Genomic DNA, 27,104 nt, shown 5'->3' with positions numbered 1-27,104 from the left:
TAAATCTGTCCAGACGAGCAGCAGAACAAAATACCACATTTACGGACACTTTTGCACAGGTAGGTACCCCATTCATTAATTAAGCTTAGAGATAATTTCCACGTCTTTCTGCCATTAGAAAGAAAAGGCTTACATTTTCCAAGTTTACAACATTAGCACCTCGCTACGTAGCAAGCTAACACGAACTTAGCATTGTGCGTAGCAAGCTAGCTAAACTTACCACAAATGCTAACTTTCTGATAAATTGACAAAGATGTAAGCGGTTTAGTCGATCATTGATGTGTATGCTGTCGGAGATTAATTTAGATATGTTCAGCTCAATAAGTGCCAAGTATTAATATAAGCTAACGTCGAAGTTTAATAGCTAAATTTAGCAAGTGCGTCACTCTTAATTTTGCCGCGGATAAAGCTTGTTTAACACTATTGCAATTCATTTTGTGTTATTTGTTCAATTCTGCAGTTCAAATTAAAGTAACAGAAGGTGGTTTGTATGCTGGTATTCTTCTTTACATGTACAGCATATCATGTAAAGTAGCATATTTAAATACTTGCACTGACTTCTAGATTACTGTTTTGGGTTTGTGTATCCTTTGAAGGAAAAAAATATATTTACTATGTGAGAGCATCTATTGTAGTTGATTAAATTATACTGAACAAATATCAAAACGCAGCATGCATTTTTTTAAATGTTCCAACACATGGCATGAAACGACCAAGTATGCACTCTATTGGAAATTACCTTGGAGTGGGGCCATGGACCAGAAATCTTAAGAAGTAATGAGGTCGTCAGGCTTGTAGAAGTAGTTTAAACCAACTAAATTAGATGTAGATGTATCCGTTACGCCAGGGGTGTCGAATCCTGGTCCTCGAGGGCCGCAATCCTGCATGTTTTAGATGTTTCCCTCTTCCAACACACCTGATTCAAATGATCAGGCTCGTTATCAGGCTTCTGCAGAGCTTGATGACGAGCTGATCATTTGAATCAGGTGTGTTGGAAGAGGGACACATCTAAAACTTGCAGGATTGCGGCCCTCGAGGACCAGAGTTCGACACCCCTGCGTTACGCCCATCCAGAGAATTAATTAGGAAGTATTTCACTAGATCAGTTTAGGAAAAGTCTTCCTCACTAAAGTCCTACGTAGTTCACCATCACCAAAATCTGTACTAGGTGACAAATATATCATATACCTTCTCCCAGTGTAAGCAGGCATAGCATTAACTTGCAGGCTGGCTTCATTTACAAAATACTAAAGAATGTCATGACAGTGTTTCAGATAATTAATACACATTCCAATCCTTTTTGTTTTTGTCTTCTCACTACCACAGCTGAGTTAGATGGAGCAGATTGCTAACCGAGGGGCCCACAACCTTGGACAAAGCACACTTGACACTGCTGCAGAGACTTCATCAGCTAGCAACACTGCTTCCCAGGCTTTCAGCATGAACCAAATCGGTGCAGTGTGTCTCCCCCTGCTGTCTGAGAGTAAGAAGATCATCTGGGTGCACTCAGATCAGATCGACCAACAGGTGGACGGTGCTGCAGAGCTGAACAAGGCCTTTGACAGGTTCCCATATCTGACACGCAGACAGATGACTGAGCTAGCACAGAGCTGCTCCCTGCATCCAGATCAAGTGAAGGTGTGGTTCATGAAACGGAGGCTCCAGTGTGGCATCAGCTGGGACCGTAGAGATGTCGTGGATGTCTGGAGGAAGTTCAAGACAAATTCTCCAGGAAAGAATGAGCAAATAAACCTAACAAAGGGAAACGAAAAGGAGGACAGAAGAAAGATGAAGCTACAGAAGAGGAAGGTAAAGGTCTCTGGAGAGAGGAAGGCAAAAGAGGTAAGGGAGGACCAGAGTGCAAAGGAGGGAGGAGTGATTCTGAAAAAGCGTAAAAGGATGGCAGTGACAGACAAGCTGGGAAAGAAGAGAATCAAGCAAGAAAGTGAAGAAAGTGAGGGTATGATGGAGAGAGCTGGAAAAATAGAAGCAATGAGTGACGAAAGTAAGAGTGAGGGGCAAAAATGCACTGAGCCAGAGGCATCACGTTACGTTGAAAACAAGAAGAAGGTGAAAGTAGACAAGAGATTCACGTCCATCCAAGAGTGGCCTACACGCAAGAGCTTTGTGGAGCCTGAAAGGCCACTGGAACCTCTGCTCATACCCCAGCCTCCAAACCAAACTTCAAAAGCTTCTCCACCAGGTGCCAACCAGACTGCTTTGCTGAAAGACAGCCCACCCTCCACTCGAAATATTCGTAAGACCTCCGCAAAGTCTCAGTCTCAGGTAGACATGATGAAAGCGTTTTTTTCCCACTGCCAGTATCCAGAGCCTGAGCAGTACGACAGACTGGCAGAAGTGATCGGCATCTCCCGTCGCATCTTGGTTCAGTGGTTTGGTGACATGCGCTACTACATGAAGAGAGGAAGGCCTTGGTGGATGAATCAGAAGACGTACAAGCAGGCGATGGCCAACATCAAATACCAGCAATATGTGAATGCGCTGGCACGTGAGCAAAGATGATGTCTGAGAGGATTTGCTTGTTTTTTTCAGATGGGTTTCCCTGTTCTACCATCACTGTAATCAGTTTGCTAACACTTGTGTACCGAGTTTCTCAAAGATACTCATTTACAGTGTAGGTACAGTTCCACATCAATGAGTCTGTTTGTGCTGTGCAGATGTTTTTATTGTCCTTTAAATAAAACACTTTTTTTAGTGTATAAACTTGGCTTGTCAAATGATCATTTACATCATAAATTTCAAAATGAATTAGTACTCTTTTTTCTATGTTTTAAAGAATCACATTTTTTTAAACAGAGACAGTGTTCTTTCAGTTCATACCAACACAATTTGGTTATCAGTCATCTCTGAGCACAGAAACAAAATTTCATCCGCCAACGTCAAATTAACAAAAATATAGGACCGTTCTAGGGTATTTTGTAGAATATATTGCACAAAAATAGAAAAACTACATTAATATTTATGACACTCATGCTCTTATTGTCGTTACTCAGCTTATTCTGTTAGTAAGTTGAAGCTATTAAAGCTTTTGTATTCTAATAACCTGAAATATGGTCAAAATAGTTTTACATACACCAGTCACCATTACGTTAATAATGATTGCGACTTTAGGTTACGTGTAAACAGGGCTTTGTTACTTCCAGGTGGCTGTGTACTCTGCCCTCTGTGGCTGCCAAAGCTCAGCGCCTTCGATGATGCGGCGAATCATGGAGGCGGAGGTGATAAGCAGGTGTCCAGCAGCCTGAAGGAGGGTGGAGGCTACACGCAGCGCTTCTCTGCAAACACAACCAAGATAAAAGTCCTATCAGTATGAGTTTTGTTTGCTGCATAACAGCCTGCCCAAGTAATATTTACTTGTTTAGCATTTGATCACTGCCAGACGCTTTTGTATTAAAATAATTGATTGCCTTTTTATCCAAGAAATGTTCCATCACAAGTATTATTTATGTTATCTTCTAAGTAAAAAAAAAAAACTACGGTTAGACTGACAGATAACTGATAAGTGTTATTGCTGACATATGGCTTTTACTTTTCAGTTTAAGATTACATATTAATAACACAAAATAAACATATATCATGCAATGCACTGTTTAAGACTAAACCAGTGGCTTTTCCTAAAGTTTCACCAAAGACACGTTTCAAATCTGAACTCCTCAGATGGTTTTATTTACCACAGCTTCAGGCCCAAAGAAGTGCAAACAGTCAATATTTCGAAAAACAAACAAAAAAAAGTGGAGCAGCATGAGTATTTTTACTGATGATGCTTCTTTTCAGTCTTTTTACAATTCAGTTTTATATTAGCACTTTTATTTAGGTATATAATTTCAGACTTCTATTCCCATTTGTACAGCAACATGTAAACTATGTCTTACAAAATGACTTTCTCACACTTTTGCTGGGCTTACCTGAGGATCTTCTTGGGCCCCAGACACTGAAAGTCAGCACTCACAGAGTACAGGCCTTGAAACGTTGCCTTCACGCTCAGGGAGCCAAACAGATCCTTGGGGCTAATCCTGTAGAGGTCAAAGGTGACGCGAGCGATGTCCCTCCCAGTCCGAGGCTTGGTCTCGTCATTATATTTGGGCACAACTGCACCCTGGAGGGGATCAGAGACAATCGTCACTAGGAGTCATTACACACAAAAAAAGCCTTCTGTAGGAGTCATAAACCAGTGAATACCAACAAAGGCCTGGGTGGCTGTATACTGAATAATGTTTAGCTCCTGTGGTCAAACATACCGCCTGTGGCCTCCATGTCTGTCCGGGTTGCAGGCCCATGAGCATGATGTTATCAGGTAAAGTCATGAGAAACTCATCGGAGTCTACTTCTGTGCCATCCTCCTCACAAACCAGAGACAGAGACACCGCAGACAGGGACAGCAGCAAAGCCTGGCATACCTGCCAGCAGGGAACAATTAAAAACACAGTGATATGCACCAGCTGTCAGTAATTATTAATAATATGAAGATAATCAGTTTGGAGTCAGACAAGAAGCAGAAAGTTCAGAAATGAAAATTGTAAAATGATTTGTCCTTTAGGTGTGGATGAGCTTTTTGGATGGTGTTTGGTTTAGGACATTTGTGCTCAGTGAAGCTCCACAAAAACATCTATTGTGCACGTTGTTGCACTAGTTTTAGAGATCTATACCTTCTCCTGACAAAGTGTATTTGATCATAATGTCTAAGGCAAGCAAGGAAAAAACATTTCAATCCTTTGAATAAGAAATTAATTTAAATAGAATATCTGAGAAATATGAAGCTAATATTATGAAATTTACAAACACTCACACACATTCATTTTTAAATACCCTCTAAATTGGTAGCAGTTCTTCATATGATTGAAATATAAAGCTGTCTGGAAATTAAATCCCACTTTTAGATACCCGGCAGTCAGTCCAGCTCTAACGCCATGTGATCATCATTATGGCTGCTTCATGGATGACATCATGTTTTAGATTTTCAGATTTAAGATAAGAAGCACTTGTTAACACAATGATTACTGTGATTAAGTCTGATGCTTTTTTTTCTAAAGGGAATTGCTAATGTTCATCTTTAGTGATTTATTTATTTTTTTAATCTTTTACATGCTATTTATTTTTGTATTTCAAATTCTCCACTTCCTAGTATTTCCATTTATCATTCTTTTTTTCTGAACTTTTTATGACATTATTCTAAAATTTTATCTCATATTTTACTCAAATCAGTTTATTTTTTCTTTCATTTCATTCCATTATTTCTCATTTATAGTCGCTCTCACCCTCTCCTTCAGCTCCTCCAGGGTCCCGGCTGTGACTCCCTTCTTGGTTTCTCTGTTGTGACAACACACTCTGAAAGGCCGCTGAGGTGGGGACCACACTCGCTTGGTCACAGACCTGAAGACAGAGAAGTAAATATATATAAATTAAATGCAATAAGCTCATCTTGGTCATTATCATACTTTGATACCCTGAGATACCAACATTTTTATTTGTCATCGCTGGAAAAGCTCAGATATGACAAATGATTGCATCATAACGTGTCCCAGTAAGTTGGACTTTCCCTTCTTTCTTTCTTTCTTTCTTTCTTAAACTTTCCGTTCTTATTCATTTAGACTTGAAAATAACACAAATGCACTTTTCATTCCTCACTGAGGCTGTTACTGGCTCAGCTCTACCATTATAGTTGGCCAGTACTTGAAAATCTCCTGATACATAATGAACACAAGTTAAATCATTGACCTAATTGCTTAATTCTACCATACTTTATCTCACAGGTCTTACAGCAGCACTGTGTGCTTTGAGATCATAAAACCAGCTAAAACTGGATCAACAAGTCTAAACTAATTCTTCACTTACTTGATAAATGAAGATGTGGTATCCATGCTCGTCAGTGTCTTGTTCTCCCCTGTTGTGGTGTGACAAATTGTAATAATGTCAGCACTGCTTGTTTTTGACCCATCAGCTGGACTTTGAACCTGGTGATAATTCAGATAGAAAAGAACAGAACAGGACAAAGGGCGCTTTGTGTGTGACACATCTTTCTTTTCAGAATATTTACTTTTATAGCTGTTCCTATGATTGATGTTTGAGATTTTAAATGAATATATAGCATCATAAACTGTGTTGATGTTAATCCTTACGTTTGTTTTGTACTCTTGTTTTTAAAGGGGCATTTCACTGGTTACAGTCAGACAAGCTACTCGATAAAATGATGGCTTAAGAAAAGGTCAATTATTCTTATTTATTTACCTGACGCTTTCTAATATTTTCGTTTGTTTTCATGGTTCTGTTTTTGTTTTTTAATAAAAAAGAAAAATAAACATAACACATTGGCGCTCCGATTGACGAACGACTTCCTACGTCATATCCTGGAAATCAGATTGGGTGCGCTTGTTTAAAAACATACGAGCGCGCCACTGAGCGGAGTTTCCTGTTTGAGCTAGTGTTTTGTCTTCATTTTTCCGTTGCACCGCCCATTCGGCACATTTAAAGATAACATTTGAGCGATTACTGTCATGTCAGTGAAGGCGGGAGGACGAGAAGCAGAACTTTTGATAGAAGTGTGCTAGCTTTGTCTGTCGCGATTCGAAACAACAATAGTGTCGCTTATGTTTAACGACAGATGACTACAGCCGTTTCCGGAGCTAGTAAACATCGTATCAGCAGCATTTCCTAAATAACCGTGAATACACTGTCAGCTCTGCGTTTGTTTTGAAGCTAACTCCAGGATCTGTCTGTCTATGTTGCTAAGCTAATTTCTTAACGTCTGCAAAGCTGACTTTGTTTCAGTGGAATGGCAACAAGACAGCCAACGGAAAACGGTAAGTGCTAAAAGCTGGGATTGCATTTAAACAGGATGTAAAGATTAACTGTCTATTGTAGTGAACAATGTGAAAGTTGGTAAATGTTGTGTTTAAGGTTGGTGCAGGTGAGACTGTCAGTGGATTCATGCTACATCCTCATCCCAGCACACAAATACATATGTCCTCCTGCAGACTAGATCAATCAGTGTGTTTGACAGCTGATGGCTGCCTGCTGCATTGGCATCAATAGTTTGGCTTGAGGCCAGCAGTGCAACACTGAAGAGCCAAACTATAGAGACAAGAGAAGCATAATCTTCCAACCCCTGCACGATGAATGTACTGAGTAGCCCCTTGTTATTATCTAATGCTGTTTCTTGTGCAGATGCCAGCCTTCCTTTTGCTGCACTTCAGCTCCTGGCTCCGCCTGTGCGTCTGGTGTCTGCAGCTCTCTGGAAAGTGCTGAAGCAGAGGGATGTGATGCAGTACGGGGTTGTGGAGGAATTCGTGACATCTGCCTGTGAGACTGTCCCTGGGCTGCTCACCGTGAGACATCAGGGCAAGCTGGCACTGGGGCTGAGAGCAAGGGTGAGTATATATTAACCCCTCTGAATCCCGATGGGCAAATATTCAGATCTCAAAATTAATATCCAGGTACCACCACAACGACTGAATATTTGGGTATTCGTATGTTCGGGTTCAGCCCTAGTGTGGTCGCTCATGTGCCCTTTTTTTAAAGCCTTATCTTTCACTGTTTTTTAGTTTTTGTTTTGTTGATTACAGGATTTGGTGTAAATAATTTTAGAGTGGGACATGTAGAATGAAGCGAAATGGATGAAATATCACATTTTCAAACTTAGATTTGGCTGTTCCATTCCCTTAAAGAACTAAACGTCAGATAACCCATTCAAGGTTGATGCGAGGGTAAAAATTTAGACCATTTTGTCTCTCTGATTTTACAGTTTGTTGCTATGATAAACAGTGTAACAGTGGCTTTAACCAAAGAAGGCATGCCTTTCAAACCTGTCAACAGGTTTTGAGGTTCAGGAGGTTAAAGGAAAAGAAAAAATAGATTTTGATGTGTGACTCCTGTGATGCTTCTCCCTTTTATCCTTCTCCTCTGTTTCTGTGTTTCAGTGTAATTTGTGGTGTTGACGGATGTTCATGTGTTTAATCAGCTTTCGTCTTCGTTTCAGTTAATCTTGGAGTTGTGTTCTAAGCAGCCTGATGTTAAGGTGATCGAGGCACATCTGGAAAGGATCCGTGTTCCTGCTGCTGCCTCATCCACTTCAGCTGCTAATGTGGTAAATTGGGGCCAAAGTCCAGAATCACTCAATACCTAACATTACTTCTGAAACATCACTTTTGACTTTGAACAGTTTGGAGACTTTTAATCCAAACAAGAAGTCCTCTACTTGACTTTACAATTTGATTGATTATTTCCCAGTCTTTTAGTTATTCGAGCAAAAACTGCATATTCTCTATTATCCTTGGCACTCCATGCTAAATTTCAGCCTCCAAGAATAAAGCAATGGAAGCAAATGGAGAGTTAAACATCGCAGTATTGTTTGACTTTAGACAATGATGCAAGTGATACTCAGAAATTTAAGAGATGGCTCTTAGTGTGTCACATCAGAGTATTTAAACTAGCAGTGGGAGTTATCAAGTCTTTGCTGAAAAGCTATTAGTAATGTATTCAGTATAAAGTCTGTTTAATAAGACAGCCATCCAGTTAAATCTAACATGTACTATGACATTGTAATAATCACTATTACTGTGACCATGTCACATCCTCATGTCACAATGTGGATACTATGTCGATATATATCTCCCAGCTTTGTCACTAGTAAAATATATATAGTGTTTATACATTTGTGTCCGTAGCAAGATTGTCTTATGGGGCAAAAAAGGATGAACAAAGTGTAATTTCTCCTGTATTGTCTCCCAGAGGAAGGACGTCAAAATTCTGAAAACAGTGGAATGTTTCCACTCTTTCATTCACACATTGCTAACAGACCCAGCAAAGAGAGAGCGGTTCTTTAAGGTGAGTGCCTCACTTCTACTTAACAGCAACACTTAAAGATGTTCATCTCTGTTCAGTTGATGTCTGCAGGTCTGCTAATATTTTTATTCTCTTATCTAACAGGAAGAGTTTCTTGTGGATTATGGCCCAAAGTTTGACCAGGAACTGGAGAAGCTGCTGTGGGAGTTTCTGATTCGCCTGGACCAGCTGCTTCCAGTTCCAAACTTAGCTCAGGTAAATGAGTGCTTTTAAGAATTTTTCAATATGTTGCACCCATTTTATTGCTTCTTTCACCACTGCTTTAAGACAGTTTCTGTACTTGTGTCATGTACGACTACTAGTGAACAATTTGGATAGTACATTTTTGTTTGCTTTGACAAACTAAAAAAATGTTTGTTGTCTTTCTGATTTGTTTTCAGACGGTGTCATGGCTCAGTAAAGCCCCCCCTGTCCTGGAGGAGTGTGCACGTGCAGCAACCCAACCCCAGCTCCTGAAAATGTTGCTTCAGCATCAAACCTGTCTGGGTCATCTGGAGTCAGCAGGTTGAAAAGTTTGTTTGTTGGTAGTGATGACTGTAAAAGCAAAACTGTATGTGCAAATTCCTAATAATTCCAGTTATCACTGTTGTGGTTTACTTTTTACAGCATCCTTACCTCCAAACATGGGAGACTCCATCCTGACTTTACTTTCTCTGCCACCATCTGGAAGAGTACCCTCTGATCAACACTCAGGAGCCAGACAATCTCCTGTGCGTCAGTCAGATGACATCCAGACAAGAGACAAAACATCATTTATCACACCTGTTATCGGACTCATATCAAATGAAGATGTACCAGTCTTGATCTCTGCTGCTAAAAAAAAGCTACAAAGTGATGAGCCAGCCACCTCAAAAGATGCAGCCAATCAAGAGAGCTTAAGATTCACTTCAATTAAAGAGAAACAACAATCCAAAGATCATGGAGTGAAAGAGGGCCAGGAGCAGCTGGAGGAGAAGAGCTTAAATGGAAGCAGCGGAAAGAAACGCAAGCAACCTGACAATAGAGAAAGTGAATCTGAGGAGGAGGAAGAAGAAGTTTTAAGCATTGCAAGATCTGGGAAAAAGAGGATTCGCAGGGACAGGCAGGGTAAAGATGATCCTGGAACAAATAAGAACGAGGAACATGGAGCAAATGCTGCAAGACACGAGGGTAACAAAGAAACCACGGCAACTTATGTGACCCAGGTTGGTGTCAAAACACTTCATCTACCTGAAGATCCAACGCTCAGCTCCATTGTTGTCTCTTGTCTGAGGAAACAACCCAAAGTTGTTATTGAAAAGCTGTCAGTGGCCTCTGGTAGCCCCAGCGGATCCAGCAGAACAGGAAAATCCTCACATAAGGAACACCACAATCAGAAGTCACCAGTTAAAGCGCCAACACAGAAACTAGCAAACATCCGTCAGACGCTTGCCTCAAAGTTTCCTGCTTTGGATGATAAAGAGTAAGAATCGTATGAATAAAGCGACATACAGTTAGTCAGTAGGTCGAGTTTATATTCCAAGAATCTGGCTGTTAGCTTCAAAAATGGCCATGTGCTCTTTGGATTGTGGTGACTAACTTTTTTTAACCGCTGTATTTACATGAACCTTGAAAGGAAAATGGATTTTATGGTCAACTAGTGTTTCAAACTTCATAACAAGTCAAAATTAAACATTTTAAAGCCAGAAATTAATTAGCATTGTAGACTATGATTTTAACTTGACAAATGAATTAAAAAAAAAAACATCAATGTTTCTGGTTTCATTTGTTTTTTCTGTCTCCTCTGTGAAACAGTGATTAAAATATGAATGTGTAGCATGTTGTCCAGCTAGAGACACAGAGCCGATAAAGTGGAACCTATTTATCATTTAGCAGCATGTCAGTATTTAGACTTAAATTATAAATGCCCCATTCAAAGCAGATCGTAGATAAAGATGTCCCTCTCTTTTTTCTGTCAACGTTAATCATCTATGTAAACTATTGTTTCTACCTGACAGGAATCATCCTGTGTCACCGAGTGTGAGCGTCTCTCCCTTACAGCAGCAGAGTAACACAGGTGATTTTCAACATCACATAAAGGAAAGACAGGGATTTAAAAAAAAGACAAGTTTTAGCTTAACTGTGTTTGCTTTTATGTTTAGAGATGTTGGGCCTTCAGGGAAGCAGTGACGACTACGTGGCTGATTCTGAGGATGAGGCGACGAAGAACTTCAAAGGCCGAGTACGTATGCTCAAAAGAGAGGGACTTACTTTACATGTGCTTGTATGATGTGCATTTTATATAACTGAGCAACTTTAAAAGAGTTGGTGAGAAGTCTTCAGTCTGTGGATGTCTCGGTTTCACCTGAAATGCATTTAAAACCCTTGACTTTGTCTCCCCCAGCTGTTCATGAAGCGCTACGTCAAGACCAAACACGGCACCTACGTTCCCACTCTGAGGGAGTACTGGAAACCTGGAATGAGCCCACGCAACTTACTCTCCACTGGCAGCAAACGGAGGTGATGGAATAGACATTCATGTGTGATGTTTAAAAATTAACGGCAGAAAGCCCTGAAGTAACGTCACAATTACAGGAACAGACATGCAATTTGTTAGATTGTGATGATGCAGTTTTCATTTGTAAATAGAGGCTTAACCATGTATAGATTATCAGTGCTATAAATCTATTTTAAACAATATGTAATATTCTCGATGAATAAAGTTTTTGATATTGCAGTCATATTTTGTATCAGAGAAAATTGTTTTTATTTTATTTAACCTGCATGAACTGCCAGTTTGCTACACAGATAAATGGCAGAAGGATGTTCTTAAACTGTGCCTGACATTTAAATAATGAAATCTGGCTGATATTACTTTTGATTTCCAGAGCTAGATTTGTCAAAATTAGCTGTATTTATGTACTTAAACAACAATTATAATACAGGGTAAAAATGGAAATCTCATTTATTTAGAAACTGAATGCCAGTTTATCATACAGACTGTAGCAATGCAGGTGTCACAGCAATCAGAGTACACATCCCTGATGATTTTTAGAATAAGCTATTTGTAAAAAAAAAAAAAAAAAAATATTTGTAAAAAAAAAAAAAAAAAAGGTTCATATTCTGATTAGAAAACTCGACAAACATTCACAGAACATATCAGCCAGAAAGCTCAGGGAAACTTGCCTCTGGATTCTGGCTTATATTGGCGTATAATAGCTCTCATATTATCTTTATTCTGGCTGTGCTGTGCCACCATGTCAGAGAAAAAGTGTCAAAACAGAATCAGATGTTATCTACACAACTCCACACATTTAAGTGCAAATTAGTTTTGCTGTCACTGGAGGTTCAGAGTCGACAGCCGATCCCTCCCGTCACTGTGATGGTCTCCCCGGTGATGTAGGAAGCCTCCTCGGAGCACAAGAACGCGATCACTCCTCCGATTTCCTCTGGTTCTCCAATTCTGAAAGATAAATGCAAACTGTAAAACACTGTATTCATAAATTATTCACATATGAATGCACAATACAGAGCATTAGTGACAAGCTCCTGTGTGTGCGAAGGAGAGCTTGCCCTGGCAGTCTGCTACATTTGCCATACAGTTGTGTTTCATTATCTCCATCACTTCAATCATGTGTAAAACAAGGCTATTATTGATCTATAATTCAGACGGCAGGGAGATTCATCACTTGCTTGCTGTTCTTGCCATCACCACTGAAACACGGCGGCAAGTTATTATAAACAAAAAAAAGATGCCATCTGCTAAACCAAGAGCACTCTGCTAACTTAAATTCATTTCCTTCTGCAAACAGACCAACATTTCAATACTGAAGTCCTGATATTTTCATTCGTTGTCCGTTGTGTCTGACCACAAGAAGCCACGGTGTAATTTGCACACTGGTGTGAGTAGAAACTTCACCTTTTAATGCTGAGCTGCCTTTTGAAGTCATCCACGATGTCTTCATTTTGCCATAGCTGGGGAGAAAAAAGCAGAAAATTATAGACACTTACATATTAACCAAAAGTAGTTTGATAGACTTTTGAAAAATACAGTGTCTGAGTGTGTTTGCGTCCTCACCGCAGAGCTGAAGCGGGTCTTGATGACTCCGGGGGCCACGCAGTTCACTCTTATGTTACTCTGACCCAGTTCAGGAGCCAGAGCCCGGGTTAGACCCAGCAGGGCTGTTTTACTTACACTGTACGGACCCAACGCCTGCAGACACAGCGTCCACGAGAACGACACAAACACAGCACACCAAGTTAAGTGTCAGGCTTGTTTTTTTTTCTTCAGGTCCACAGTTTTATGTCTTACTGACTGTCTTTTCCTCTACAATTAATAAATGGGTTGCTGCGGATGATGGTGTTTTTCTCCAAACATATTCTCAAACCAGTCCTTGTACTTTTTTGTCTAAAATCATTCCAGGGGTGAAAAACAGCTTTAATGTATTTGGATCATCCTAGATTAAAACACCACTGAAACACACTAAATTATAGAGAAAGCAAGTGTGTATGAAGAAATGTTTTCAATAATACATGCTGTTTTACACAATGCATTATTTAATGTAAGGAGTTGGTTCTTAATGGTGAGAAACGAAGCAAAACTAAACTAGAGGGCTCTCAAAACAAGCAGCTATTAGAGCTACATACATCAATGCTCTCAATAACTTCTTGAGTAATTGCTCTCCCGAATATGTTCCAACATAAACCTTTTACAATAAATGTTTTACTCTCACTGACCTGCATTGGTTGGTATCCAGCCACAGATGACACAAATATTACATTTCCCCCCCTAAAAAAAACAATACAGACACGTCAAAACAGTTGATTTCAAATTGAGCCCATTTGTTAGAAAACCTGTCATTTTTTAGTTTTTAATCACTCACCCCCTTTTCTCCATATGAGGCACCACCAACTTGGTCATGAGGAAGGCTGATTTTACATTTACATCCAGGATCTAGACAAAAATGTAGAAACAACTATGTTAAATACATGCTTTCAAATAGTAGAATGATACAGTGAACGATTGATTTAATATAAATGAAAGACAGAAGAAGAATTGTGTGTCAGAAGCAAATAATAAAGTGAAAATGGGGTTTATAAATGAGTCCTGGGAGCGTGTTTCCTGTGTGCACCTTGTCCCACACTGCCTCCGTGGAGTCCATGATGTTTCCGAAGAAAGGGTTGACTGCTGCGTTGGACACCAGGATATCGATGCCGCCACACTGATCCACAGTCTAGTCCAAACACAGACTAACATTACTGAGTTATGTTGCAACAGACCACACAATGAAATAGAACAGAAGTGACAAATAAAGGTAAATGAACACTGAAGCACTGACCCCCCGACAGATAAAGATGCTTTAGTCATCTGATCCAAATCACTTGATGCATCTTGTTATTTACAAAAAGCATCTGCTGACGTGAACCGTGTTGTGCAAAAACGAGATCTCAGAAGAATTGCAGTTTGTTTGGTTTGCATTAGAGACTATTACTACAAAATCTCAGAGATTAAACACTAATCAGTCTTCATGGAGACGATTAAATATTGTGACTAACCTCCCTAGAAGTCAGCACCCAGCCAAGATGAATACAAAAGTACAGAAGTCAAAATAAAGTAAAAAAAAAACAAGCCCAGAGTAAAAGCTATAAGCTTAAAGGAATCATTGGCACTGGTTAATGTCTGAGTTCATGAGTCTACCATACGTAAATCATTGAACAGGCATGCTTTCCATAGCAGGATTCCACAAAGGAAGCAACTCTTGTCCAAAAAAAACATCACAGTGTGCCTGAAGTTTGCCAAAGTGCACCTTAACACCCCACAAAGCTACTGGAAAAAATGTTTGTGGGCTGACGAAACCAATGTGGAATTGTTTGGGAAGAACTCACGGGCATAAAAAGGTCACTGCATACCAACAAGAAAACATCATCCCAAAGGTGAAGTGCGGTGGAGGCAGCCTGGACAGCTCGCCATCATCGAGGGCCAAATGGATGCCAAAAGTGATTGAGGATACAGGATAATGTCTGAAGTACACTGACGTAAAACTAGTACAGAATGAATTCAAGAGCAGCCCAGTCAGAGCCCAAACCTTAATCTAATTGAGATCCTTTGGTATGACCTCAACAGAGCTGTTCGCATCAAATATCCCAACAACATGGCGGAGCTGCTTTGTAGGAAAGAATGGTCCTTAGCCACCGCCGGAGCATTGAGCAGCTCTGATCTGTAGCTGCATGAAAGGCTTGTTTGAGATCATTTCCACTAAAACAGACAGGTATTAACTCCAAGAGGCTACCTAGAACTCTGAATGTCTATGTGTGGTATAATAAAAACACAACTTTTGTGAAGGTTAGACCACATTTTCGAACCTCCTCATGCAGAAAATCAAATAATTCCAAACTCCTGAGGACTTACCATTTTAACTAGTTTCTCTCTGTCCTCTCCCTTGCCAACATTACAGGTGGCTCCGGTCACCTGGATGCTCTGGCTCTGCAGCAGCGCTACAGCCTTGTCCACGTTGGCCTGCCGCCGGCTGCTCACAACCACATGGGCCCCTCTCTTGCCCAGCGCCTGAGCTGCAGCCAGGCCAATCCTGGAGAGATTGAGAAAACACCATGACAGAGGATTTCTCTACTGGACTGATAGGTGACTTTACGACAAGAGTTTGGCGGTTTCCCTATCATTCTCAAACATATTGTATACAAATGAGCAAATATTGCACTGCATGCCATGTATAGTCCATTCTGCATTTAAGAGTGACACAAACAATCCGGGGTCAGTAAGGTGATTCTTACCCATCTGTGGAGGCAGTGACGATGGCTACCTTCCCAGCTAGACTGCTTTGAGACATATTTCTGTGGCAAGCAACAGGATTGGTCCTAAGGCACCTAAATACAGACCTCAACATCACCTGTGAACAGAATATTTTTATGAAAACACTGGTTAAGTAGGGTAAAGGTCATCTGGACTGCACAAGTAAACATACTGAATCCTGAGTTATACAAATTGAACGAAGACTTGAACTCATCACACACTTACAGATACATGGTGTAGTGACAGCAATGAGAAAATAATTCAGCAGTATTTACAAAGGTTTACTCTGACAACTGATCTCGAGTTTATGCATACATGCAGAATCATACATTGTGTAGAGTGTATAAATGTGTTTAAGAGCATTGTCTCACCCTGCAGCTCATGCAAAACTGAACATGAAGTTGTACTAAGGCAGAATTTGATAAGACTCTTCAAGTCTGTTGCCTGGACTTTGACTACCGATGACTTATGTGGAACTACAGTCAGTGGTTTCCTGGTAAACGTCCCGCTGTCAAAATAAAAGTCTTTATCAAACTATCGTTTTCATTTGGCTGCTTTGTAACTCAATGCTACAGCCGTTTCCACTCTAATGACCATGTTTTTCAATAACAGAATCAGCACATTTTGCTATGAAGACCGAAAATCGTAGTAGTAGTAGTGCAGTGCCCATATATTTTATTCAGCATTTACAGATTTGTTAACTGAGGTCCCTGAACGCAACCCGCCAGAATGAGCCAATCACACGAGCCGTGTATTCCGGGCTGCGGCTAACCACTCGATCTCACAGTAACTGGATCCGTCTAAACCCTGACTCTCCCAGTCATGCTGCGCTTTTAGATCAGCGAAATAACCAAAGCTCTGAGGAGGCGGAGAGAATTTTGTTGTCATCGAAGATGATTGAACGCCGATGGCCACAGATTTTCACGCCTGAAAAGAAGTGATTTTATAGACTGTACGCCGCTGGGAAGTTTAACAGGCGATAAGAAAAACGGAAGGTAATTATTTTATAAGGAACCCTGGTTAATGAACAACTCGACTTCAGTGGTTTTATGCGGCGGTGCTATTGTTGTTTTGAAGTGAACGCTAACGGTAGCGGCGAAGGACGATGTAGATAACCTAACACAACGTTAGCTAACATCAGTAGTAGCTAGGCCGCGATAACACAGCTCGCCTTATTTTTACTAGCTCATGTTTAAGTGAATTACCGTCTAACCGAGGTAACAGTTACATACACAGGTATTATTAGTATCTTTGCTAGCGAGTGCACACTACTTATTTATATACAATGCTAAGCTAACACTAGCGCTCCAGAACGGGCTGCTTTTAACGTAACGTTCCTGGGCGTGGAAAGCCCAGACAGGTGTTGCCAGTCTACCTTCCATTTCTCATGTGTCTGCTAACGTATGAGTTGAGGTTCACTAACGGTGCAGTAACGCCCTCGTTGCGTTTTCAGTGACTCAAGGAACACGTGAAGTGAAGCGTCTCTGCCTGGATTAAAGGATCCCAATGAAGACGAGACACCCAGCCCTTGAGATGTGTCCAGAACAGAGCCAGCTGTGCCTCGGCACCGAGTCTCTCTGCCGACCAACACGCCTGTGAGAACCACAGTCGATCTCGATGGATGACCCGATTGATCAGGAGCCTTGAGTCATAGTTTCTCAGAGACATAGCTGATAATCGAACAACAATGTCTGTCTCAGTGAGTACAGTATTTACCTCTTTGTATGTATGAATCTGCTCTTGTGGTGGTATCACAATGAGGGGCGACTGTAATGAAAAGTAACTTTTAAAAAATCTGCTGGGCACGTTTTTACTTTTGTGTGTTATTTTACGATGTGTTATCAGGATCCTCATTGCCTCCATTACTGTCCTTAGCGGGTCCCACATGGCTCGGTGGAGCCTAGTTGTCCCCAGGGGGTTGGTTTAGAAAATGAAAGGGGGCCTGACTCTTTGGCTTTGGGTTGGCAATTAAACTCTAAACAGCAAGGGACAGATGTGCCTCTCATCCCCTCCCCCTCCCTCTTATCCTGCTCATTACCATTAAGCCCTTGTGTCCATTTGATCATTGATCCTCCCTGACTGTGCCCCTCTTTCTCTCTTCTTCGTGATTACTGACACAGCTGTGAATTTTGACTTACTCAGGATGCTTGCTTTTGCATTTTCAATCTTTTTTGTTCACTAATCCTACTCCTGTCCTTCTGTCTGTCACGCTGATATTTTACGAGATCTTCCCTATTCACTCCTATTCACTCTTCATTCAACAGCTCTAAACAATCGGCCTTTTTATACTCATGACTTGGCACTGCCTTGTCAATGTACTTGCTTGTTTGTGGTTTGCAGATGTGACACACAAGCGGGTGTGAATTTAGGCTGTTGATTAAAACCTACTTTCATTTGACCATTTGGTGATTCACTATGTAAATTACTGAATGGGTGTGACCGTGTTGTTGATTTCTACTTTTGTTTCTTCCTCTCTCCCAGACGGTATTGGCAAAAGCGCTGTTTGACAACACAGCAGAAAGCCAAGAGGAGCTGGCTTTCCGGAAGGGGGACATCCTGATGGTTCTTGAACAGGAGAAGAGTGGCGGGCCGGGCTGGTGGCTCTGCTCCCTGCATGGCAGACAGGGCATTGCCCCAGCCAACCGCCTTCGACTCCTCCAGACTGCCCCACCCCCAGGCTCAGACCCCCGTCGTGGTCTAAACGAAGACTCTGTCTACCTGTCGCCTGGTCCCCCGCTGGCCCGGACTGCTGTCAGCAATAGTACAGACGACATAGATGGAGTATATCGCTCTCCACCAGTTGCGGGTGAGGCACGAGTAGGGGGAGCTGCCTCGAGGCCTGGGGAGCTACGCAGAGTCGAGGGTGGGCGCCCGCGCTCACACTCTAGCTCTGGCACCCGGCCCAGACCTGACTGGGATATTGGGGTGGCGGGGCGTCCACGCTCACCCTCTCTCAGGGGTCGAGGCACAGAAATGACAGGAACACTTTATCAGAGTCCAGCAAGTCCCATGCCTTCAGCAGCTCAGCATGCCAGGCAGCCGGGAGTTGTCATGGCTTCAGAGTCTGTGTACCTTGCCCCTAGTGGAGTGCCAAGGGCGTCTGACGAACCAGAGGACACTACATATCTTGTCCCGAGAGAAACACTAGCAACAGGACACTCGGATGACTGTTACTTGGTGCCCAAGGGTACACCACTCGCAGGTGACGATGTTTACCAATCCCCAACAGGAGGAGCTGTGGCTAATGCTTTCTGTTCTAATGGGCCCTCTATAATCAGTGGAACTCCTGGTACCCCTCAGTCCAAAGTGAGCCAGGACACACCTGGGATGTACCAAACACCCACCCCTGTGGGAGCAAACCTTCATAGGACACCAGCTACAGTTCTGGCTCATCACCACCCAGCTCAGTTATCCCCTGCCCAAGCATCTCCGCGACCCTTGCTCAAGGGCGTTTCACCCAACTCTGTTGTTTCCAGGGGCAAGCCTGGCTTGGCCAGTCACCGGGGGTCCCCTTTGCTGATGAGAGGAGGACAGGTCAGGGGTCCTGGGTCACCGAATTTTGCTCGTAAGCCTCCTCCACCAGCACCTCCAGTGAGGGGAGTCACCAGGAAAGATGTACAACAAACAGCACCATTATCAGTTGACTCTAACTGTGGCCCCAAAACCACTGCTCAGGTGAATTCTGCAAACCTGCACCCTGAAGGGGACAAACAGAGGGGAACGCCTCAGAGTAAGGAAGACAGAACAAGTAATGGTCTGGAGAAGAGCAACAATGTGCAGAACAAAAAGGGAGAAAATCAGGATTACACAGATCCTGTGGATGACCAGGTATGGAACTTGGATCTTTGAATTAGTAATTAATAACTGGCATGTTTGGGGAAAATAGTATAAGGTTTACTAAGGCTTGTAAAAAATGTTGAATAAGTTGGTTTAATAAGACGTTGCTGCACATGTAGGAGAAGTTGACATCACTGGCATTTCCTGTAAGAATTCTTTTTTTACTACTTTATATGACTTTGACAGTAATCAGCCTCTGGGTAGCTTTCAAAGTTTACAGCAGACATTTTGGGACATTATAGTGTCACATTAAAATCCTTGCAAATCTGAATTCATATTTAGATTTTATCTTCTGTTGCCTTGTTAGGTGTATGATACCCCTCCCAGTGGCAGATGGCAGCATCCAGTCCCGTGTGCTCTTGGGGATGATGATGGCATCTACGACACCCCCCGTAGTGTTCCACCACAAGCTGACTCTGAGGCAGAGGTAAAGATAACACCAAACTTTATTTGGCTTGCTGAGCAATGGAGAGACCTGTCGAGTTAAAGCCTGTTTCTACAGGGTATATGCATGTGTTGGTAAATCTCAACAGGCACTGAAATCAATGTCCTCAATAAGGTTAAAAAGGGAAAAAAATACATTTTTAGATTGGATTTCAAAAAGTGTTAATATTGTCATAGGTAGTACTATTAGCTATATTTTTTTGCATTTGATTGTAGGCTGTTGGGGCTGCCTTGCTTCTAACAGTGTCACTACTCAATCCATCATTTTCTGCTCCTTATTCAGGTCTAAATTGTATTAATTTACGTCATTTAACCATCAAGAGTTGTTGTTATATACTGCTAGGAAGGTTTGAAAAGATGCTATGTGGTATATGCTAGTAAGATCATAAGATGTTATCGTAATCTAATTCTACAAGTTATCAACATTTTCTTAGAAGTATTTAACTTAAGTTGTTGAGCCTGTTGTAAAATTTAGTTTATTTCAGACTGTCTTGTCCTGTTTAATCCACCTCACAGAAATAAAACTGTGACTTCTATAGTTAAAGAAAGTAAGACTTCACATAGCTTCTAAAGTAGCATTACCTATAGTGTGCATGATTCCTCACTGAAGTCAACATATTTTTGTTTTGTCGTAATCGCCTCAAGTCATATTTTGACCAGACAAATATCCAAAATAGCATCAAAACATCTGTTTAAGCTTAACTTTGGAGTTGGTGTGCAGACATCACTGTTCCACAAACGCTGTTTTCCAGTGGCTCTGCACGCATGTAATGATGTGCACATAACTCCAATCTTACATTTATTTCACCCAGAGTTGTAATTTGCCAAGAAATGGCGGAGAACTGTGGGAAACTTTGTGTTTTGAATGCATGTCCATACAAGTGAAGCGATTCGTGAACAAGAGATGATGATCAAATACCCTGCCACCATTTCTTCCCACATTCCACTATTGCTGCGTCTCCCTGCCCCCCTCCGAAGCAAGGCCACACCTGTCTCTCTCTGTTGTGGGAGCCAGTCTTTCCAGTCCAAATGCTGCTTCTATTTTCTTCCAGTCACACCCATCTGTCAGGGCCATGCCAAGGGCAGACCACTACCACCCTGCCCCCAGTGGTCTCCCCTTTAATGATACTTGAATATGTGTGCCAGCTGTTGTATTTTTTTCCTCTTAGCCTGCAGTTACTGTATGCGGATTGCAGACTCACTGCTTTCACACTCTGATGGTAATGGGCACAAATGTGTCTCAGCCGCTGTTGGGCAGGGAGTCTTTGTTGTGTCCTCTTACAGACTTTAGGCGTGTTTTTCTTTGCCAGTTTCAGCAGGATAATTCAGTTCACATTTAAATATAGAGTTTAAAAAGAAAGTCTGAAGTCTTCTAAATCCGCAGTGTTTAGTGATAGAAACTCTATAGAACTATACCAAGTTATGGGATAATTTAGAAAATATAGCCCTGTCTCCATACAGTCATAAGGTAAACAACACTTTGAAAACATCTGTGTCTTCTCCACCCTTGCAGGTCTATGATGTCCCCACAATCAGTCTGAATATGTCCACATCAGAAGTCCAGCCTGATGAAGCCGATGATGAAGTCTACAGTGTCCCTACACTTCCAGGTGTGCCTCTGGGACCAGGAGACTCCACAAGCAACCTCTCTATTGAGGAGGTTGCTCTGGTTGGCTGTGTCCCTGGACCTGGGAAACGAGCCAGCAGTGGAGATCACAATCGAAACTCCTCTGAGCCCGACTGTGGCATCTATGACATGCCTGCTCTGACCATCGAAATCCTTCCTCATTCCTCATCCTCCTCCTCCACCTCGACTCGGCGCCTCTCTGTTTCCAGTAATGGTTCCGGTGACATGCAGTGGAGAGCCTCGCTTTCCAGCCTTGTCCACTCAGTGCTGAGCACAGCCTCCTGCTCGGCCGCTACTCTATCATCACGGGACCTGGCTACCTCACTGGCTGAAATCCTGTCCACTTGGAAGGCCAGTCATTTAGGTGATCCTCCACCGCCTCTTCAGCAGGCCTGGGCTCGTCTATCAGATCTCCTTCCGGCGTTATCTGCCATTGGTAATGCTCCTCCATCTGAAGGGCTGTTGTCGCTGGTCCAGCGCTCTCTTGAGGAAAGCGCTCTCCTCTTACAGGCTCAGGGCCGGCCGCGTCTGCCTTCCCAGGATTCCCTGTCGCGCAGGCCGCTGCCCGCGCTCCCAGTGCCTGATGGGATGTCATCTGGAGGTGGAATGGGCTCTCGTAAGGGTAGCTGGATTCAGGAAAGGCCTCTGCCCCCAACCCCTCAGCCTGCCTTCCCCTTGCCTCCCACCCCATCCACTGTGACTCTCACAGTGGGCCCTGTCGATGGGGAAGATGACCCCAGCAATGAGTATGCTGGGATCGGCTTGACTCCAATCCCAGCCCCAGCACCTACTGGAGACAGTGTTGGATATGTCAAGCTGCAGGTCAGTTTTCACAATGAAATTAATGTATTGTTACATGAGAACAAAAAACTAATTAATTACTACCTGTCTTAATTATCTTCCTTTTATCATTTCCACTCAGATGTGCCCCCCAGTCTTTTCTTTATTCTAATGTTTGTCTTTCTGCTTCAACACACCTGTACCTTTGCTGGTAACTGCATGTCGTGAGTGGCCATGTAGTTTTTTGGGTACTGATTGTTTTCTCCTCTCAAAACTAGGGCAAACCTGAGCCGCCTCATGATGCCCTGGCTGAGAATGGACAGACACAAACTATCACTGCAGAGCCAAGAGTGAGTCTTTTCCTCTGTTTCCAGCTCCACATGCATCATCCTTTCTATCAGCGTGCAGGCTTTATTAGATTTTATTTTGACGTACCGAAACACACACAGCAACTCCACACAGATAAATCATTGATTCACACTGTGCTCTGTTTACTAGGGACCACTGTGACTCATTAATCCAACTTGCAGCAGCTGTTTGCCTCCCGATGAGGTCTTTATACTGACAGTGTTTACCCATCATCATATAGCTTGGTGTTAGATTCTCCCCTGTTGATTGGATGAGTCCTTGCACTCCTCTGTTATTGCGTGGAGTGTGAGGGAATGTGTTTTTAACGGTAAAGCTGTCATGTGTTTTTCTAAGAATCTGACGTCAAGGTCTCCAGTTGAAAACCTGCGACCACACACATACGCAAAGTTGCAGTCATGCATTGTCTTGTGTTATCTCAAAGTCAGTTCTGTTGCATCAGACTGAAGTCATGTCTTTTTATCACTCAGTCTACATTTTTCCTGCTCCTTACTAGCTTTCTTTGTGTTGCCACAGATGAGTAACAAGAGGTTAATTGTAAATCTCAACAATCATGCCTTACATCGGATGGAGGCTGCAGGACAATAAGTGACAGAAAAGGCAGTCATTCTTTCAGCAGTCGCTCTTGTTGATGTTTTGTACGCGTCTTGTGCGTTTGTGTCTGACTTTTCTCAGACTTTAAAGTTTGGTGGAAGACTCTGTCAGCTTTATTTAAAAGAATTTGACAGCACATGCCTTGCTATGTACTAATAGTTGGACATTTTCTGTCGTCATCAGGACGATGGCGCATTTTTCAAAGGGATATGTATAAATGTGTTTTAAAAAAAACACATCACTTTAAATGTCGCAATGTTTTCCTGCCTTAGTTTTCACTAATTTGTGTATGTAGCAATCTGTTGTAATTGTTAGTCATTGGAGCTCAGCAGTCTGGAGTTGATTTGTAACTGATGATTTGATTGTAAGTCATTAATCAAACAAAAACAATAAGCACTCGCTGATTCAAGCTTCTCAGATGTGATAATTTGCTGCTTTTCTTTGCTATATAGAATAGTCAGTTTAGTATTTTGGTGTATTGGACTGCTGGTAGGAGAAACCAAGAACAAGGCATCTTGAACTTTGGGACATTATTATCAATCATTTTCACACTTAATGGACTAAATGATTAATCAAAACCACATCAGAAGACAAATCTAAGTAAAGAGTAATAACATTGTAATATAAAATATGTGTATGCTTTTATGTAACTTACTCAGAACTTCATCTGTTGCTCTTCTGTATGTAACTGAGGTCATTTATCTTTTTATTTTCTCTAATTCAGTCCTTTCAGCTCTTCAAAGGAGCCAAATCTTAAACCTCTCAGCTAATTCTTCACACCTGACATCTCCTGTTCCACACTGTACCATCGCGTTCTGCAAATTTACCAATACTTTCAAATTTCATCTTTCCCTGTACAGTTGACCCCGTCCCCTCCCTTGCCGGGGTCCCTCTCCTTGGAGGACTCGGAGCTGCTGTCCTTCTACTCCTCTCAGAGCCTGGCCCACCTCTCCTGCCTGGCGGACGCCATCGACGTGCTCTACAGCAGCGTGCAGGGCAACCAGCCACCTCGCATTTTCGTCGCCAGAGGAAAGAGCCTCATTGTTACGGCACACAAGCTGGTGTTCATCGGGGATACGCTCTCCCGTCTTCTCACGTCTGCAGACCTCCGGGCCAAAGTGTGTAGAGAAGCCCCTGCACACACTTTGTTTACATGACATTATATGTGTGTGTGTGTTTATGAATTAACATGAGGTGAAAGTGAAATGTGTCAAAGCTGTGTAATACATGTATGTTTATTTCTCTGCCCTCCATCAGATCACCACCTCGGGGGGGCGACTCTGCCAGGCCTTAAAGGCAGTTGTCGTGGCAACAAAGGGCGCCGCACAAAACTACCCGTCAGTATCTGCCACCCAGGAGATGGTGGACTGTGTCGCCGAGCTTTCCCAGCAAGCAGCTGGCTTCTCCACTCTGCTCCAGCGTCTGGCAGAAATATCATCGTGATATTTTGTATCACTTGCGGAAAAAACTTTGTCTACACTACACATATATTTCCTCTCTTTGAAATGCCTTATTTGTTCTTACACTATTTTGTTACCCTGCGTCTGAATGGGATTGAAGCAAGCAATGCTGAATCCTGCATCACGTGTTTGGCCTCGCTGCAGCTGTTCCTCAGCTGGGTTTGGACTGTGTTGGTTCTGTCCCTCAAGTGTGTTGGTTTGCCTTTGTTTATATACTGACTACAGTGCTTTGATGCTAGGCACACTTGTTTTTTTAAGTGTTAACTTATTGAATATTTGAAGCCCCTCTGTGGTTTGAGCGTCCATCTGGACTGCTTATTTTGGGAGCTTTGCTTTAATACGCTTGCCATATTTTCTTGTCCCCTCACTTGATAGCCAGTTTTCCTTCCTTCCTCTATTTATTTAGCCATCCCCCCCATTCCAAAAATAGCACAGGAGGAGGCCTTACATCCTGGTTCGGGTCTGCTTTTTACTGTGATACCTAAAAGGCCTTTTGTGATTATCATTCTGAAGCTGATGAAGCAGCATGTTAAGTGTTTTGGGCTTTATATGGGAGAAATGGAATAGCGTGTGGATTATTGTCAGAAGTTTCGCCAACTTCCATTCTTGATCTGTGCAAATATGTGTTGTGTTTGTGTCGTGCCCATTTTCACTAAAAAGCAAACATTACCTGCAGTATAGCTTGTAATTCACTCAGAGTTTTACAAGAAACATCTCTCAACATATTTCTCAGTTTACATTTATGCAGTCTGATGCATCTCATGAAGGAAAATGAAAGTCCTTTCTAATAGAGAGGGAGAATCAATGAAGAGATTGAGAATGAATAATGATAGCTGGGTGAGAAATGACCTAATCCTGTTCTTTCCCACAGTCATTTATAAGCCTGGCAATGGATGAGAAACCTGTTGACCGAGTTCACCTGTCTCCACATGTCTTGTTATGATCTGCATGGTTATTTTTCTTTGACTTTGTCTTCATTTCCCATAAGATGCTTGTTAACAGTGCTTACTCACATGTGCTTTGAAGTCAGCAACCTTGCTGTGTACACTCGTAATATTTTCATCATTATTTCACACTTACCATATCAAGATATATACATATATATATCAATATTTGGAAATTATTTAAATTGCTATCGTGATAATGATCTTATCCTAGTAAAAGCTGTGAAATGAAGCACAGTCCTCTTTTTAATTGAAATGGATGATTTTGTGTTTTAAATTCCATAAAAACACAAAACCATTTTCCATCTCAGACCATTACACATGCAATACTGTCTGACCTCTGCCCATTTTCACTTGTATTAGCCATCACGGGTAATAGTCCATATGAAGCAACAGTGGAACAAATACTGGACTTACAGTTAAACAAACGTGATGTTTATCATATTTACACATTGTGTAGACACTATCAGCTTCCTTCTGGGGGTAAAGTTGGAATATAACACTTAAGTGTTGGGATCTATCTTTTGTAATGTCAGTCATATAACTGAACCTGATTTTCATGTTTTATTTTTCAGATTTAAATCACTACTACCAGGGCATTTCTTGATCAGTTTCATATCTGTGTGGCTCTGTTGACTGTTCTCTTAGGAATACTGTTACTTCCTGCTTTTAGATTTTCTTTGCTGCAGCGCCACCTTGTGGGGGTTTGAAGTGTTACTCAATGAATATCTGCCTGTCAAAACAGGCTCGTTGTATGTAAGAGCTCATGATCAGCAAGAAACATTTAGCTATATATTTATTATTGTCAGCTTTTCTGTTGTTTGCTTTCCCATTTGCATGGCTTTAATTTGCTTAAACTTTATATATGCACATCCTTCACCAGGGGGATTTTACTAGGTGATTTGCAATGAACAAATGTGTTTTTTTGGAACAATTTTATTTTACAGTTAAAAGATATGGCTGTATTTTCTTTTGTACAGGGAAGTTTGTTTTTTTTCTTTTACACTATGTGAACTCATTGGAGTCTGTTATGCATATTTGCTGACATATAGAAATGAATCTTGAACTTTTCTCCTACAGAGACCTAACATCCCTTACTTTGAACACTACATTTGATGTCTGTCTTGTATTCCCGTTCAGAATGCACAAATACATCTTTTGCAAATAAGCCAGTGTGTTTGTATAAATCATTGCAATGTTTTGTGTGTGTTGTTTGTGCAGGATATTTCTTATGGCGATGCCAAAAATAGATGAATTCTCCAGAGACCGAAATAAAACCGCATTTTTTTACATTTATAATTTGCATACCATTGATAAATAATTGTGGCCAGTAGGCTAAACTGGGCCGATAATGTTGACAACTCTCACGGCACTGTTATGTGAGCCCGACAACCGAGCGTCTCCGGAAACTGCCGAGCTGTGACGCC

The 27,104-nt window shown here is 41.8% G+C and overlaps 5 protein-coding genes across 5 annotated transcripts; 3 read left to right on the top strand and 2 right to left on the bottom strand.

Annotated features, from left to right (window-relative positions):
- The first annotated feature begins 1,335 nt into the window (after positions 1–1,335).
- homezb (homeobox and leucine zipper encoding b) lies at positions 1,336–2,523 on the top strand. Its single transcript, XM_008283393.1, has one exon. The coding sequence runs from the start codon at positions 1,336–1,338 to the stop codon at positions 2,521–2,523; it is 1,188 nt and encodes a 395-aa protein (XP_008281615.1).
- A 145-nt stretch (positions 2,524–2,668) lies between these two features.
- cideb (cell death inducing DFFA like effector b) lies at positions 2,669–5,971 on the bottom strand. The gene is given in 6 exon segments (XM_008283375.1): positions 2,669–3,296; positions 3,927–4,117; positions 4,260–4,418; positions 5,277–5,391; positions 5,854–5,902; positions 5,905–5,971. Coding segments are annotated over 6 exon segments (708 nt in total). The 5' UTR covers positions 5,957–5,971; the 3' UTR covers positions 2,669–3,154.
- A 563-nt stretch (positions 5,972–6,534) lies between these two features.
- On the top strand, positions 6,535–11,560 carry tinf2 (TERF1 (TRF1)-interacting nuclear factor 2). Its single transcript, XM_008283373.1, has 10 exons — positions 6,535–6,818; positions 7,183–7,385; positions 7,994–8,101; positions 8,746–8,841; positions 8,944–9,054; positions 9,240–9,363; positions 9,466–10,300; positions 10,836–10,894; positions 10,980–11,059; positions 11,222–11,560. Exons 1-10 carry the CDS (start codon positions 6,791–6,793, stop codon positions 11,339–11,341), a joined length of 1,764 nt encoding a protein of 587 aa, XP_008281595.1. The 5' UTR covers positions 6,535–6,790; the 3' UTR covers positions 11,342–11,560.
- A 204-nt stretch (positions 11,561–11,764) lies between these two features.
- On the bottom strand, positions 11,765–16,098 carry dhrs4 (dehydrogenase/reductase (SDR family) member 4). Its single transcript, XM_008283372.1, has 9 exons — positions 15,997–16,098; positions 15,607–15,722; positions 15,227–15,404; positions 13,950–14,051; positions 13,701–13,771; positions 13,555–13,606; positions 12,896–13,030; positions 12,737–12,792; positions 11,765–12,280 (listed from the first exon to the last, which is right to left on the bottom strand). The coding sequence occupies exons 1-9, from the start codon at positions 16,006–16,008 to the stop codon at positions 12,166–12,168; spliced, it is 837 nt and encodes a 278-aa protein (XP_008281594.1). The 5' UTR covers positions 16,009–16,098; the 3' UTR covers positions 11,765–12,165.
- A 442-nt stretch (positions 16,099–16,540) lies between these two features.
- efs (embryonal Fyn-associated substrate) lies at positions 16,541–26,845 on the top strand. Its single transcript, XM_008283371.1, has 8 exons — positions 16,541–16,620; positions 17,079–17,324; positions 18,107–19,453; positions 19,770–19,889; positions 21,420–22,355; positions 22,592–22,663; positions 24,134–24,391; positions 24,531–26,845. The coding sequence occupies exons 2-8, from the start codon at positions 17,313–17,315 to the stop codon at positions 24,714–24,716; spliced, it is 2,931 nt and encodes a 976-aa protein (XP_008281593.1). The 5' UTR covers positions 16,541–16,620; positions 17,079–17,312; the 3' UTR covers positions 24,717–26,845.
- Positions 26,846–27,104: the final 259 nt, after the last annotated feature.

This window comes from Stegastes partitus, unplaced genomic scaffold (assembly GCF_000690725.1).
Source record: "Stegastes partitus isolate 25-593 unplaced genomic scaffold, Stegastes_partitus-1.0.2 Scaffold308, whole genome shotgun sequence".
NCBI classification, from domain to species: Eukaryota; Metazoa; Chordata; class Actinopteri; family Pomacentridae; genus Stegastes; species Stegastes partitus.
The sequence above is the reverse complement of the archived record's forward strand: the minus strand, read 5'-3'. Positions and strand labels throughout refer to the sequence as shown.

Bases quoted from the DNA above. Each gene is read 5' to 3' on its own strand.
- homezb (XM_008283393.1), top strand. From the start codon at position 1,336: ATGGAGCAGATTGCTAACCGAGGGGCCCACAACCTTGGACAAAGCACA.
- tinf2 (XM_008283373.1), top strand. From the start codon at position 6,791: ATGGCAACAAGACAGCCAACGGAAAACG. The intron at 9,055-9,239 runs GTAAATGAGTGC...ATTTGTTTTCAG, and splicing joins CAGTTCCAAACTTAGCTCAG to ACGGTGTCATGGCTCAGTAA. The intron at 10,895-10,979 runs GTGATTTTCAAC...TTTTATGTTTAG, and splicing joins ACAGCAGCAGAGTAACACAG to AGATGTTGGGCCTTCAGGGA.
- dhrs4 (XM_008283372.1), bottom strand. The intron at 13,772-13,949 runs GTGCACACAGGA...ATTTTTGTCTAG, and splicing joins CGGAGGCAGTGTGGGACAAG to ATCCTGGATGTAAATGTAAA. The intron at 12,793-12,895 runs GTGAGGACGCAA...TTTTCTCCCCAG, and splicing joins AGACCCGCTTCAGCTCTGCG to CTATGGCAAAATGAAGACAT.
- efs (XM_008283371.1), top strand. The intron at 22,356-22,591 runs GTCAGTTTTCAC...TCTCAAAACTAG, and splicing joins TTGGATATGTCAAGCTGCAG to GGCAAACCTGAGCCGCCTCA. The intron at 24,392-24,530 runs GTGTGTAGAGAA...GCCCTCCATCAG, and splicing joins CTGCAGACCTCCGGGCCAAA to ATCACCACCTCGGGGGGGCG.